This window comes from Cyprinodon tularosa, unplaced genomic scaffold (assembly GCF_016077235.1).
Source record: "Cyprinodon tularosa strain WSP-4 unplaced genomic scaffold, ASM1607723v1 ctg571, whole genome shotgun sequence".
Lineage (NCBI taxonomy): Eukaryota > Metazoa > Chordata > Actinopteri > Cyprinodontiformes > Cyprinodontidae > Cyprinodon > Cyprinodon tularosa.
This window is the reverse complement of record NW_024039309.1, coordinates 760,656-773,672: the sequence shown is the minus strand read 5'-3', so window position 1 is coordinate 773,672 and position 13,017 is coordinate 760,656. Positions and strand designations below refer to the sequence as shown.

Genomic DNA, 13,017 nt, shown 5'->3' with positions numbered 1-13,017 from the left:
AGACAGAAGTGGCCTTTCTCACCAGTTTGTTCAGTCTCTTTCTGTCCCGCTCTGCACTGCCAGGGGCCCCAGCAGACGACAGTGTAGAGGAGGACTGATGCCACCTCAGAGTCATAGAAGGTTTTGAGCAGGGGCCTGCTGACTCCAAAGGACCTCAGCCTCCTCAGGAGGTGGAGACAGCTCTGGCCCTTCTTATACAGGGCGTTGGTTTCATGAGTCCAGTCCAGTTGATTATCGACGTGAACATCCAGGTATTTGAAAAACTTTTATTTAAATAAATGCTTAATTGTAATGAAATGTGACACAAAAAACCCCAATATTAAAAGGGGGGTTCTAAGCAACTTATATGGTTTTTGGCTGTTCTCTGGTGGATCTTCCGCTTAATATCTCATCTGCTGCCAGCCCATCAACATCTGATATGGTATTAAAGGAAGGATGAAGGTCCTAATAAAGTTTTATCTCTCCATTTTTTCATATAAGCACTTGTTCTAGCTGTTATTCTTGCATTTGGTTTGCTGTAGAGATGATTTACTGAGCAAATTAACTGATGTCTTGTGTTAATCTGACAGTTGCTTCCAAGATTCAGTCGTTCGGTTGTGGTAAAATTATCTTTGTGTAAAAAGTTAGACAACAGCACCACGCTGTGGATAACTTTTGCAACTGCAAGGTTAAAAAAAGAAAGCGTGTCACAGAAATAGGATCAGCAAATTAGGCTATTCTTTTTTAAAAAAATGTTAAAACTCATTGTTCATCTAGATATGTACATTACTAAAACCACTAAAACCGCACACACACAAAAAAAAACATTTTATCACAGTATTTTATCTGTTTTAAAACTAGAGCGAACTCTACTTTTTTCAGGGGTTAAACGGAAATAAAACAACCTTTTTAGTCCATTTAGATACTTTATATGAACAACTTGGATGGAAGGGGGATTATGAAAAAAAAATCAATGTTATATCAGTGAAAAATATGACAAAGCTTTTCACTTTGTTGTCATTTTAACTTCCCTGCAAGCACTGATTTAAAAGGCTCTTCTTTTTTGAGCCATTGTGAACATAAATGTACTTCAAAAAGCTGCTGTAAGGAAAGGCTGCTTTATGATTCATTTTCTCATCAACCTTCTGTGTTTCATCCCTTTAAATGATAGCTTAGTGTGAAATGTAAGATTTTTTACAAAATGACCCAGCTTTGGTAACTTTTGTCTCCAAATATTTTCACCAGACTGCTTTTTACCAGCACGTTTAAAGCAGCAACATCGCCGACCATCAAATAACAGGAATGTCGTATTCTTTCATGTTTACAATTTTAAAATGACTATAAGAAATAAGGTAGCATCTTCCAGGATCTTAAGCATCAACAAGCTTCTGAGGCCTTGAGTCATAGTCAGTTTTAAATAAAGCTGCATCCTGGGTTTACGGCCACCTCTGGGATTATAAAGGGGGTTTCAACCAAAGAACTGGAATGACTCTGGATGTTGTATTGTTAAAAACAGGGACATAATTTTACACTGCCAGGTGTGCCATAAAACACAAAACCAGGAAAAGAAACCCATCCCACAGAAAGAAGACCAGGTGTTTAGACATTGATGGTGCTTCTTTCCAATAATGGCTTGTCTGAACCACTGCCGACCCCCAGCACTCACTTCCACAAGAGCCGATTCCTATGGAAGATTTGAAAAGCAGCCTCTGCGTGTCTCTGTCCACATTGATGTTAGCCAGGAAGACCTGAAGAACAAAACATATTGTTGATTTAACTCAGCTTTCTACACCATCATCTTCCAGCATCGGATCAGCAAGCCAGATTCTGTTAATACAATCTCTTTAGTTTAACTTCAGTTTTCTCACAGACAGGCCTCAGTTACTCAACAGCAACAACACTGCAAAAAATAATCAGAAATAAGTAAAAATGTCTTAAATTAAGTGTATTTACCTTTAATTAGAGTAGGTAAGTAAGATGATCTGGCAATGGAATGAGTATTTTTACGCTTAAAATAACATAATTAGATAATATGCACTTGAAACAAGACAATGCAATTGTTTTTTTTCTTATTTTAAATGTAAACTTTCTCGTTCCATTGGCAAAGCGGCTCAATTACCACCTCAATTCAAGACAAATTTATTTATTTTAGGAAAAAATGTATTTATTTAGATTTACATTTTTTGAAACACCTCCTCCATTGTCGCTGAGATCAGCTTTCAGTCATCTTCTCATCACACTGATGACTGTTGTGCAAAGTCCAGCACCAATCACAGCAGTGATACGTCTTATCCAGAACAGAGATGAGAGGGCAAATAACGAGGAGGTGAGATTTTCCGCAGGCTGGTGCTGATTGACTCCAGGAGAAATCCTCTTGTGCATCAATAGACGATGGCAGCGGGGTCCGAATAAAGAAAATCATCAACCAGTAAAGGTCCATAAAATGCAGGTGTTATTGCATCCATGTTATAAAGTGACTTTTAAATAAAAAATAGAAAGTTTTTCCATTTTTAAATCTAAAATGTTTTGGAAGTAGAGAACAACAATAGTTCAGTTTGGTATATAGACAATTTCCTGATTCACTTTTTTTCATAAAACACCTGAACTGACCGTTTGTTATATTTTCTTTCTTTTTTCTGTCTTAATGAGAGCAGTGGGCTTTATGCTGCCCTGCAAGGCTTTAACCCTGGGTTTGAATGGAGACAAAGCCATTCTGATTTTAAGTTCTCTCTGACACCATCCAGGAAGGAAATATCTGCTGCAAGCAACACCTTCAAATAGAGATGATAGAGTTGGCCCTTTTTTTCAGTGCATACTCCTGTTTCTCTCCACTATAGCTATGGGCTCAGTTTTTACTGTGATTAGCTGTAGGTGCTATCTTTCATCCTTTGACATGAAAACAGGCTCATAGCTTGGCTGCTTAACTGTTTCTTTCCTAGATAGAGCAACCTGTGGAGGTAGTTTACTATTACTTTTCCTAGCTTAGAATGTATTTATAGATCAATACTTTGTTTTGTTTGTCTGCTTCTGTCTCCTTAAACCCCAGTCGGCCTCAGCAGATGGCCGCTCATACTGGGCCTTGTTCTGCTGCAGGTTTCTTCCTGTTAAAAGGGAGTTTTTCTTCTCCACTGTTGCTACAAGCATGCTTGGTGTGAGGAATTGTTGTTGAGTCAACAAGTCAATGCAATCAGCTGGTTTTCCTAAGATACAAAACCTTTAATCAATCTGACTGGTTGAATGATCTGGTTCAATTGTCTCTTTAAAGTGCCTTGAGATGACTTTGGATGTGGTTTGATGTGATTGAACCTAATTGTTAAACCTGTATGGATTGATTTTGTGTCTGAACAACATTCTGTTGTTTGAGAGGCTTTTAACATATTCTGTGCATTTTTGCACAAATGGAAATAGTTGAAAATGATCATACTTTAAACTCTTTAGTATTTCTGTGTTTGATTGATGCCAAATCCTACAAACTTAGTATAGAAACTGATTAATAAGCACAGGCCCAAATATTTGGTGCATATATTTTAATAATTTGGTAAGCAAATAAGGTTATGCATTTCAAGTAGGACAGTGCACTATTTAAGCCCCTTCATATGAGCAATGCTGTGCAGCAAGGAGAAATTATCTTTGCTTCTCTTTTTAATGTATATGGAACAACTGCCTCATGTTTGCTGATATATATATATATATATATATATATATATATATATATATATATATATATATATATATATATATATATATATATATATATATATATATATATATATATATATATATATATATATATATCTATCTATCTATCTATCTATCTATCTATCTATCTATCTATCTATCTATCTATCTATCTATCTATCTATCTATCTATCTATCTATCTATCTATCTATCTATCTATCTATCTATCTATCTATCTAGCACTGAATGATGAAATGTACTCAGCAATAAAGAAACAGCAATAATGACGTGTTAAAGAACAGCTCTGTGAAGTCTAATGGATAAGATCCATTTTGTACGATTTTACTTGAAAGCACCACGGATTTAAAGGGCGGCCGTAAAGCTCATAGTAGAAGCGCAGCTGGTGGGGAAACGCACCATGCAAGCGGAACCGGGGCTCCTGAGAACACCGGAACAGAGTCAGAACCGCAGTCTATCGGCTCCTGCCTTAATCAGGTCTATAGAACACACCTGCTGACATTTAGTCCCGCTGTTCTGATGTGTCCAGCAGATGAAATCCGACCCTGAGAGCATGAGGGTGGAAATAAATGAGTTTCCTGAGCCACGTATGGAGCGGCAGTTCCGCCCTCAGCTGGCGGCTGTCAGCCGGGGGCCCCTCTGACTGAGGCTCAGTCTGTGCTCCTGCAGGGAGATCTGCCTCTGAAACCACCGTAAGTACCGCTCATGTTTTCATATGAGGTTAATAATCTGCTGTAAGTCTGATATTTTAATGTTAAAGTGATATTTTCCTATGTTATAATACAAACCTAAACATTTGAGAGATCATTAAGAAACAAACAGACTCTGTTCCTTCGAAATAATCTTTTTTTTTTCTTTAAAGGCTTCATTTATACAGCCTGTTGCTTGATATGCGCTTATTTTCTCACTTTTATTTTAGAAGACATTAACTAAATAGGCCCATTAATGTATTTCCTGTTCATTCTAATGTTATAAATGTAGGATTATCTTTTATCTTTTACTGACCTTCAATTTTCACTAGCTTTATATAAACATAATCATTGCCTGTATATTCCTAATCCACATTTCATAATATAACCTTTAAAAAGAGAGTTAACTGCATTTGTACCGTGGTTTGAGCTGCAAAACACCCACCGTTCTTTAGTTTACAGGATCACACATACAGTCATACTGAGCCCACTGTCTGTGGCAGCAGTCAGTCAGAAGACTAAGCATGCAGCATCATAAGCCTGTTGATTTAAAGAATACGCCTGCTTCCTCTTGTGTGAGAAAGCATACCAAACAGGTTTCATTCTTACTTGAGGTCCAGAACTGAGATGTCGGACTTGAAACAATTAAGTGCAAATGTTCTTATTAAACGGTTTAAAGAGGAAGTTAAAGTACCTTTAAAAAACTGAGATTCCATGAATACCTTTAACCCCACAATCCCCACCAGGTGCCGAACAATGACAGCCTACTGCTCCCCAAGGGGAGGGGTTAAATGCAGAAGTACCCCTTGTACACCCTTTTTTTTTTTTTTTTTGAAACACCATTCATCTTAAATGATCATCAAATGTCAGCAATATATTTTCCAGCACTAACTGAATTAGGCACAGTTAACTTAGTGCCACAGGGCTGCGTATTCGGACCTCCAGCTTTTCTGGGAAATGTTGCTATGTAAAGAGATTTTCAGCCTAATTTATGAAAGAAATGTATTGTACTCACACTTTATATTATAGTCTTATGTAGTCACTTTTGTCACTTTGACCTATATGACTTTTCCAGGGATCCAGGGGCATCCCTGTCAGCAAATATAACACCATTGTCGGTGACAGTAAAGCTTTTTGCTAGCTTTTATCTTACTTCAGATCTCATTCTTGTACTCCGTGAATGAGACACCTGTCCATTAGAGTGGAATATCTAATGAATGCACACTCTTATTTTGTAGGGGGAAAGTCCATTAGACCAACTGAGGCCCCGTCCACACGAAGTCAAAACGAACACGAAACGTTGATATTTTCCAGAACGTTTGTCGTAAAGACGGAGACGTAAAATAAATGTGATCGTCCACACGAATGCATGAAAACGCTGCAAAATCTATGCCAGGCCTGTAAGTGGCGCTGTCGTGCCAAAGCAAAAATAGGCGACGAAATGTTGGGCATGCGCACTAATATTTATACATGGTTGCCCTGCGGGTCCATTTTCGTGGTTCAGTCAAATTCAGGTGCTGAACTATGTCGTCGATATTGCTCTGTTCTTCCTGGAGATATTCCAGAAGAAGAAGATTCTTTTGTAAGCCCAACAGCAGGGTGAGTAGCATGAGCAGCAACCATTCAACACAGTACGGCGCCATTGTTGTTGTGATACTGTGTCGCGCATGCGTGTTTAGAGGCGACGCTATGACGTATGCGTGTAAAAAAAAAAAATGCGGTTAGAGCTTAAAGATGGAAACGCGAAAACGGCGTTTCAAAATCTTCCCACTCTGAACGCTGAATAAAAAAAAGATCGTTTACAGACCCCCGAATCGCCGGCTTCGTATGGATGAGAGGCTGGTTTGGTGAAAAATGTGTGCGTTTAGGCCAGGGTTTGGCTTCGTGTGGACGGGGCCTGAATTATAGTTTAGGAGTACCCAGAGGTAACCAACGCATAAACAGTGTGACTTCAACCTTGGTCCTCAAGGCACGCCATTCTGCTTATTTTAAATGATTTAGCATTCATCCATCCATTTTCTTTACACTCTTTATCCCAAGTGGGGTCGTGAGGGGTGCTGGTGCCTATCTCTGTTGGGATCCAGATCTCATCAAGGTACAAACCAGAATCAAACCCCTGACAAGTCTTCACCGCTGCCTGGCTAACCAAACTATTAATCTCTGCAGATTACTCAGTGATTCCAGTCCCGGACCAGTACCAGAACCTGTTCTTTAATATTCTTGTGTGCTTCTCATAAATAACTGTTAAACTTTTACTCCGTTTCCTGTGGTGTTCTACTTGTGGGTTTAAACACAGAGACCCATCATGACAATCTCCAGCTGTGAATGGGCAAGAGGCAGGGTAGACCCTGGACAGGTCGCCAGTGGTATAGCATTGATGATTTAAAATTATTCCATGAATACCTTTAACCCCACAATGCTCCCCAGGTGCCGAACAATGGCAGCCCACTGTTCCCCAAGGGGAGGGGTTAAATACAGAGAGTGAATTTTGTTGCTCTGTACTTGTGACAGTGTAAGGAAAAAGAATCTGACAAGAAAATTAAATAGTGTGTTTTTTAAGCATACTCTAGATTTGTTAACGTGAGGGAGATTTTGGGGGCAGAAATTAGGTAACAGATGATGCTTTAAAGTCCTAAGGAAGTCATATTTAAATGTCAAATCATTCTGGCTTAAACATGTATATAAATTTACTCTTTATGAGACGATACTGTTCCAAAATATTAAAAATTTCTGTATAAAAAAAAAAACTTGTCTTAATATCTGCGTTTATTTTTCCGTTTTCTTATATAGACTAGTTAGTTATATGTCAGCTTGTACAACCTAAATTCGGCCAATCATATATCAACGGTCAATCAAGTTTTTTTCGGTCATAGCATCTTGATTCATATCTCGAATCTAATATATGCAACGGTTGAAATAAGAATCATTTACTTTAGCATTGAGTTCTGTCCCTGTGTTTACGGGGATGGACGCCTGTGTCTTCAGCAGGCGTAGAGTAGAGGCCTGCCTGCTCTGGCAGTGTTCAGTCCTGCTCCAGCAAAGAATCATGATTTTCAGTCCTTGTCCCGCTCCCACCCGCAATTCCCGCATGATTCCGATGTTCGCCTACTGCTCAAGGCAATTCGTGTCATTAGTTTGAGGAATTAAACACACTGTGCTTAGCTGAACACATTACGCTTACGTCTGAAGCATTATGTGTTGTTTCACTAGAGGAGCTCTGCTCTTCTGCCATGATCGGAGAGCAGAGCGGAAGAACCAGAACACGGAAGAGCAGAATGGAATAGAGGTAATTGAGATTACACATCCGCAAATGTATTCCAAAATGTTTTTATCAATAGATAGGCTAGGGCTGGGCGATATAGAAAAAAAGCTTATCGATTAAAAAAAATGCATATTGATCGATATCGATAATTATTGAAAAGATTTGAAACCATATTTTATGTGCAGCTCTGCCTGGACTTTTTATGATATTGCTAAATGATTTAATTTTAATAAAGAACACAAACACAGACTTCCAATTAAATATTTACTTAACCAACTTTTTTAACCATAACAGAATTGTTTTAAATCCGTTTTTAATGTTTTTAATCCAGAAAATCACATTGTCTGATTTTTAAAGAATTTATTTGCAAAATATGGTGGAAAATAAGTATTTGGTCAGTTACAAACAAGCAAGATTTCTGGCTCTCACAGACCTGTAACTTCTTCTGTAAGAGGCTCCTCTGTCCTCCACTCGTTACCTTCATTAATGGCACCTGTTTGAACCCGTTATCAGTATAAAAGACACCTGTCCACAACCTCAAACAGTCACACTCTAAACTCCACCATGGCCAAAACTAGAGAGCTGTCAAAGGACACCCGAAACAAAATTATAGACCTGCACCAGGCTGGGAAGTCTGAATCTGCAATAGGTAAACAGCTTGGTGTGAAGAAATCAACTATGGGATCAATTATTAGAAAATGGAAAACATACAAGACCACTGATAATCTTCCTCGATCTGGGGCTCCACGCAAGATCTCACCCCGTGGGGTAAAAATGATCACAAGAACGGTGAGTAAAAATCCCAGAACCACACGGGGGGACCTAGTGAATGACCTGCAGAGAGCTGGGACCAAAGTAACAAAGGCTACCATCAGTAACACACTACGCCGCCAGGGACTCAAATCCTGCAGTGCCAGACGTGTCCCCCTGCTTAAGCAAGTACATGTCAAGGCCCGTCCTATGTTTGCTAGAGAGCATTTGGATGATCCAGATGATGACCGGGAGAATATCATATGGTCAGATGAAACCAAAATAGAACTTTTTGGTAAAAACTCTAATCGTCGTGTTTGGAGGAGAGAGAATGCTGAGTTGCATCCAAAGAACACCATACCTACAGTGAAGCATGGGGGTGGAAACATCATGCTTTGGGGCTGTTTTTCTGCTAAGGGACCAGGACGACTGATCCGTGTGAAGGAAAGAATTAATGGGGTCATGTATCGTCAAATTTCGAGTGAAAACCTCCTTCCATCAGCAAGGGCATTGAAGATGAAACGTGGCTGGGTCTTTCAGCATGACAATGATCCCAAACACACCGCCCGGGTAACGAAGGAGTGGCTTCGTAAGAAGCATTTCAAGGTCCTGGAGTGGCCTAGCCTGTCTCCAGATCTCAACCCCATAGAAAATCTTTGGAGGGAGTTGAAAGTCCGTGTTGCCCAGCGATAGCCCCAGAACATCACTGCTCTAGAGGAGATCTGCATGGAGGAATGGGCCAAAATACCAGCAACAATGTGTGAAAACCTTGTGAAGACTTACAGAAAACGTTTGATCTCTGTCATTGCCAACAAAGGGTATATAACAAAGTATTGAGATGAACTTTTGTTATTGACCAAATACTTATTTTCCACCATATTTTGCAAATAAATTCTTTAAAAATCAATGTGATTTTCTTTTTTTTTCTTTTTCTCATTCTGTCTCTCATAGTTGAGGTATATCCATGATGAAAATTACCGGCCTCTCTCATCTTTTTAAGTGGGAGAACTTGCACTATTGGTGGCTGACTAAATACTTTTTTGCCACACTGTATATATATATATATATATATATATATATATATATATATATATATATATATATATATATATATATATATAAATTCCCGAAGATTCCTCGGAGGAGAGTCGCGGCGGGGCCTACACAGCTCGTACTCCTGCGGGTGTGAGCGGCTGAGATGATAAAAAAAAAAAAAAAAGTTGGTTGTGTTATCAGACTTCGTTTTCACTGGTTCCCGACACATTTTACAGATGACTGAGGTTTGTTTTTTGTTCGACTTGCCATGACCGAAATACTGCCAATCTGGCGAACTACAAAAACCCTTCTTTGGAACAATTTCCTCCGACTCTCCTGCTGCGACATCTTCATGTGCTCTGTGTTGTGGTTTGAGAGGGCGGCGCTTTGTGACGCCATGCCTGGGTCCGCGATTGTGATTGGTTGGGAGGAAGTAGTGACTAGCATAAACCTACATGCTAGGCTACAATGAGAAGGAAGGAAAACTACGTTTCTTTTTTATCGAACTTTTATCGACTCTCTTTTTTTCTATTGCGCCATACGTCTAAAGATCGATATATATCGTTATTGAATTATCGCCCAGCCCTAAGATAGGCTACCAAATACAATATCCAGCACATTTTGATGTGTATATATATGATAGACATAGACTAATAAGTTATGACTTTATTCTCTAGAATAAAGCTCTACGCACTCTACTCTCGTTAGCTCTATGTCTAGCGTAGAGCTAACAGAACTGGCAGCGTTGCGAGGCAAGGGCTCAAACATGTAGGGCTGTAAGCTTTCTACACCAAACCAAGCTTCTGCCGCCCTGGCGTCCTCTTCCACAACATCTTTGTCCTCTTCTAAATAAAAAATGTGTGACGGAGGAGACTCATCCATGACGTCCAACACAAAACTCTCCTCCTCTTGCATGTTTCCACTGTCCATAGCGTTCCTTGACAGTGTTGTTTCACCAATTTAGTGCTACTTGATCCCAATGGAATTTCCCATAGGGAGCCTACTAGCACTAAGTTGCTAACTGATTAGTAAGAGTCTTTGAAGAAACCGGTCACAATCAAACTTGCTTGCAAACCTTCCGCCACAACAATCTCGCCCTCTTGATAAACAACCAATCACTTTATTCACTCATGTAAAGTCGGGCACCACTTGGGAGAATTCGGAAATGCAACGGTTGACACAGCCATTTCCCTATGACTTTAAAAAGACTATGAAGAACCAAATACAGAGTCTTTTTCTAATTGTTTATTAGGAGAAATGGAGGGAGAAGAAATGCTGGAAGACTTCCTGGGAGTGATGACTATTCAACCAGTAAAAGTATGAACTTACGCCAACAGCTGGATCCTGGTTGAAGCGAAATTCTTCTGATTTGGATTCCAGTGATCATGATCATGAGGGTCTTCATGACCAAGCATGGACCTTGGTAAGAACTGATTACTCCCCAGGTCATTTTATAATGTCTTGATTTGGTGCAATAACTGTAATTTCTATTCTGGGTATTTGTGGTGGAATCTTAATATTTACCTTAGCATACAATCCATTAGCATTGTGTGTGTAACAGCTAGGTACATGAATATGTTCCTATTGATGGTAAATGATAAATGGCATGTACTTATGTAGTTCTTTATAAAGTCCAAGGACGCCAAAGCACTTTACACTACATTCAGTCATTCACCAATTTACACCCACATTCACACAGTTATGGCGACAAGATGGACTGTGGCCATAGTTGCCCAAGTGCTCAGACTGCAAAACATCGGCGGCTCCAGGTCCACTAACCACCAACAGCAGGCATGGTGGATAAAGTGTCTTGCCCAAGGACACAACGACAGAGATGGACAGAAGGAGGCTCGATCAACCACTACTTCCCAAACCACCTATGATAGGAAGGCATTCATTAGCCCTTTTTAGACTTACAACCTGCAGCAAGTCATTACTGGTAATCTACTTGGTCAGGGTTATGCGTATTAATTTTCGTGGACCACTGCAGTGTGAATAAGGCTCTTACATTACTGGGTGAGGTATGTATTTGCATGTTTACACAAAATCTTGATAGGAATCCTGTTGCCTGACAAGACGTCCGAGAACAACAGCATCACTGACAAATGGGGGAGCATTTTCTCAAGGAAGCAGGCAGGTTTTTAGTGATATGCGGAAACTGGTTGGTTCTGTCTGCTCAGACAGTGAAGTAGTGCACCAACTATGAGTAACTGTCTGGGACTTGCTTATATTTGGCAAAAGATAGCTGCTCTATAGGACAGCAGACTACAATGGACAAAAGTTAAAGTTTCGGGTTGAAGTGCCCTCTTCACAATTACCTGTCCTCTTCATATTTTGGTGACCAATTGCAAGGTCACTTGCACTTGTCTTTATTTAGGTCTTCCCCTTATGTCTGCCATCCTTTTATCTGACTGTGAAATGCACTGAAACTGAAATTCTTCATTAGTTTTTATAAGACCACTAACAACTGTAATAACCAACTGTTATGGAGGGGACCCAGTATTCAAGGCAAGACAGAAGGTGGGATTACTCAAAAATGTTTATTGAAAATGTCTGAAGTTACAGCAGCTAGGACATCAAAGGCAGGAATCCCTGCAGGAGAGAAACGCATGTTAGTGACCACGATAATCTGATGGAGGATGATTATGAACATGTGAGTCACTAACGTGGCTTTAGAGTTCAGTTCATGCCCAGAGAATGAGGTTGATTCCAGCTGGTTGGCTGACAAGACGCAGCAGTTGACTCACAAGGGTTTCAGGCGCCGAATCCTTGAGGATTACAGAATTGACAGGAGATCAGATCCAAGTAGATGAATGAAGGCAGGATAATCCAGCGGGTGAAGTAAGGAGGCAGATCCAGGTACAGTCCACAACTAGAATCCAGCAGGAGTTCGAAGACAGGTCCGGGAAACAGATTAGAAAGGAACAGGCAGAAAATTCACCCAGCTAGAATTGCGACTTTAGCCTCACTCTGCTTGGCAGTGCCCCCACTGAAAATGGGGGACACCCAATGAGGAATAGCAGAGTCACAGTGAAGGCAGTGGTCTTTCTTCTGAACTAATTTTTACTTTTGAATAATAGTCTCAAAGGTTATACTTTAACAAAAATATGCCAGTTGTTAATGTTGAAAAGCATAATATCCGACCTTTAAAAACCCTCCCATATAGGTTAAACTTAGTGATTTATGTTCTTGTTGTACTTCTATATGATCAGTATCTACACTCTGCTTTAGGTTCATAATTGCATAATAGGTGTTTTCGAGACTTCTTTTCTAATCTTGCAGCCTGCTTTCAGGAGGAGTTTTCTTAAAGAGAGAGCCATACCACAGCTTGTCTGTGATTGCTGCGAATGTTTTTCCCTTAATATATGAATTCAAATTCTTCTGAGACTTCTTTAATCGCTCAGCAGACTCATAAACTTCTACGGGGCCGCCTGTGTGTTTTTCCTGGGTGGCGCGGTCGCGGTGGGTGTTGCGGCCGGTCGCCAGGGCTTGGTGCCGGGGGGCGGGGCGTGTTTCGGTGCTCTGTGGGGCTGGGGCGTTTCGGTCGGTGCCGCAGGGGGGGCGGTGTTCGGTGCCCGGCCCTACTTCAGGGTGGCCGGCTGCCG

The 13,017-nt window shown here is 40.2% G+C and overlaps 1 protein-coding gene across 1 annotated transcript in view; it reads left to right on the top strand.

Moving 5' to 3' along the window:
- Window positions 1-4,093: 4,093 nt before the first annotated feature.
- The window catches only part of LOC119797119 (calcium uniporter regulatory subunit MCUb, mitochondrial-like), a 34,865-nt gene continuing 25,941 nt past the window's right edge, over window positions 4,094-13,017 (top strand). The window contains exons 1-2 of the mRNA XM_038306073.1: window positions 4,094-4,368; window positions 10,665-10,835. Of these exons, the coding sequence (XP_038162001.1) occupies window positions 10,826-10,835 (10 nt within the window). The 5' untranslated portion in view covers window positions 4,094-4,368; window positions 10,665-10,825. The remainder of the gene's footprint in view (window positions 4,369-10,664; window positions 10,836-13,017) is intronic.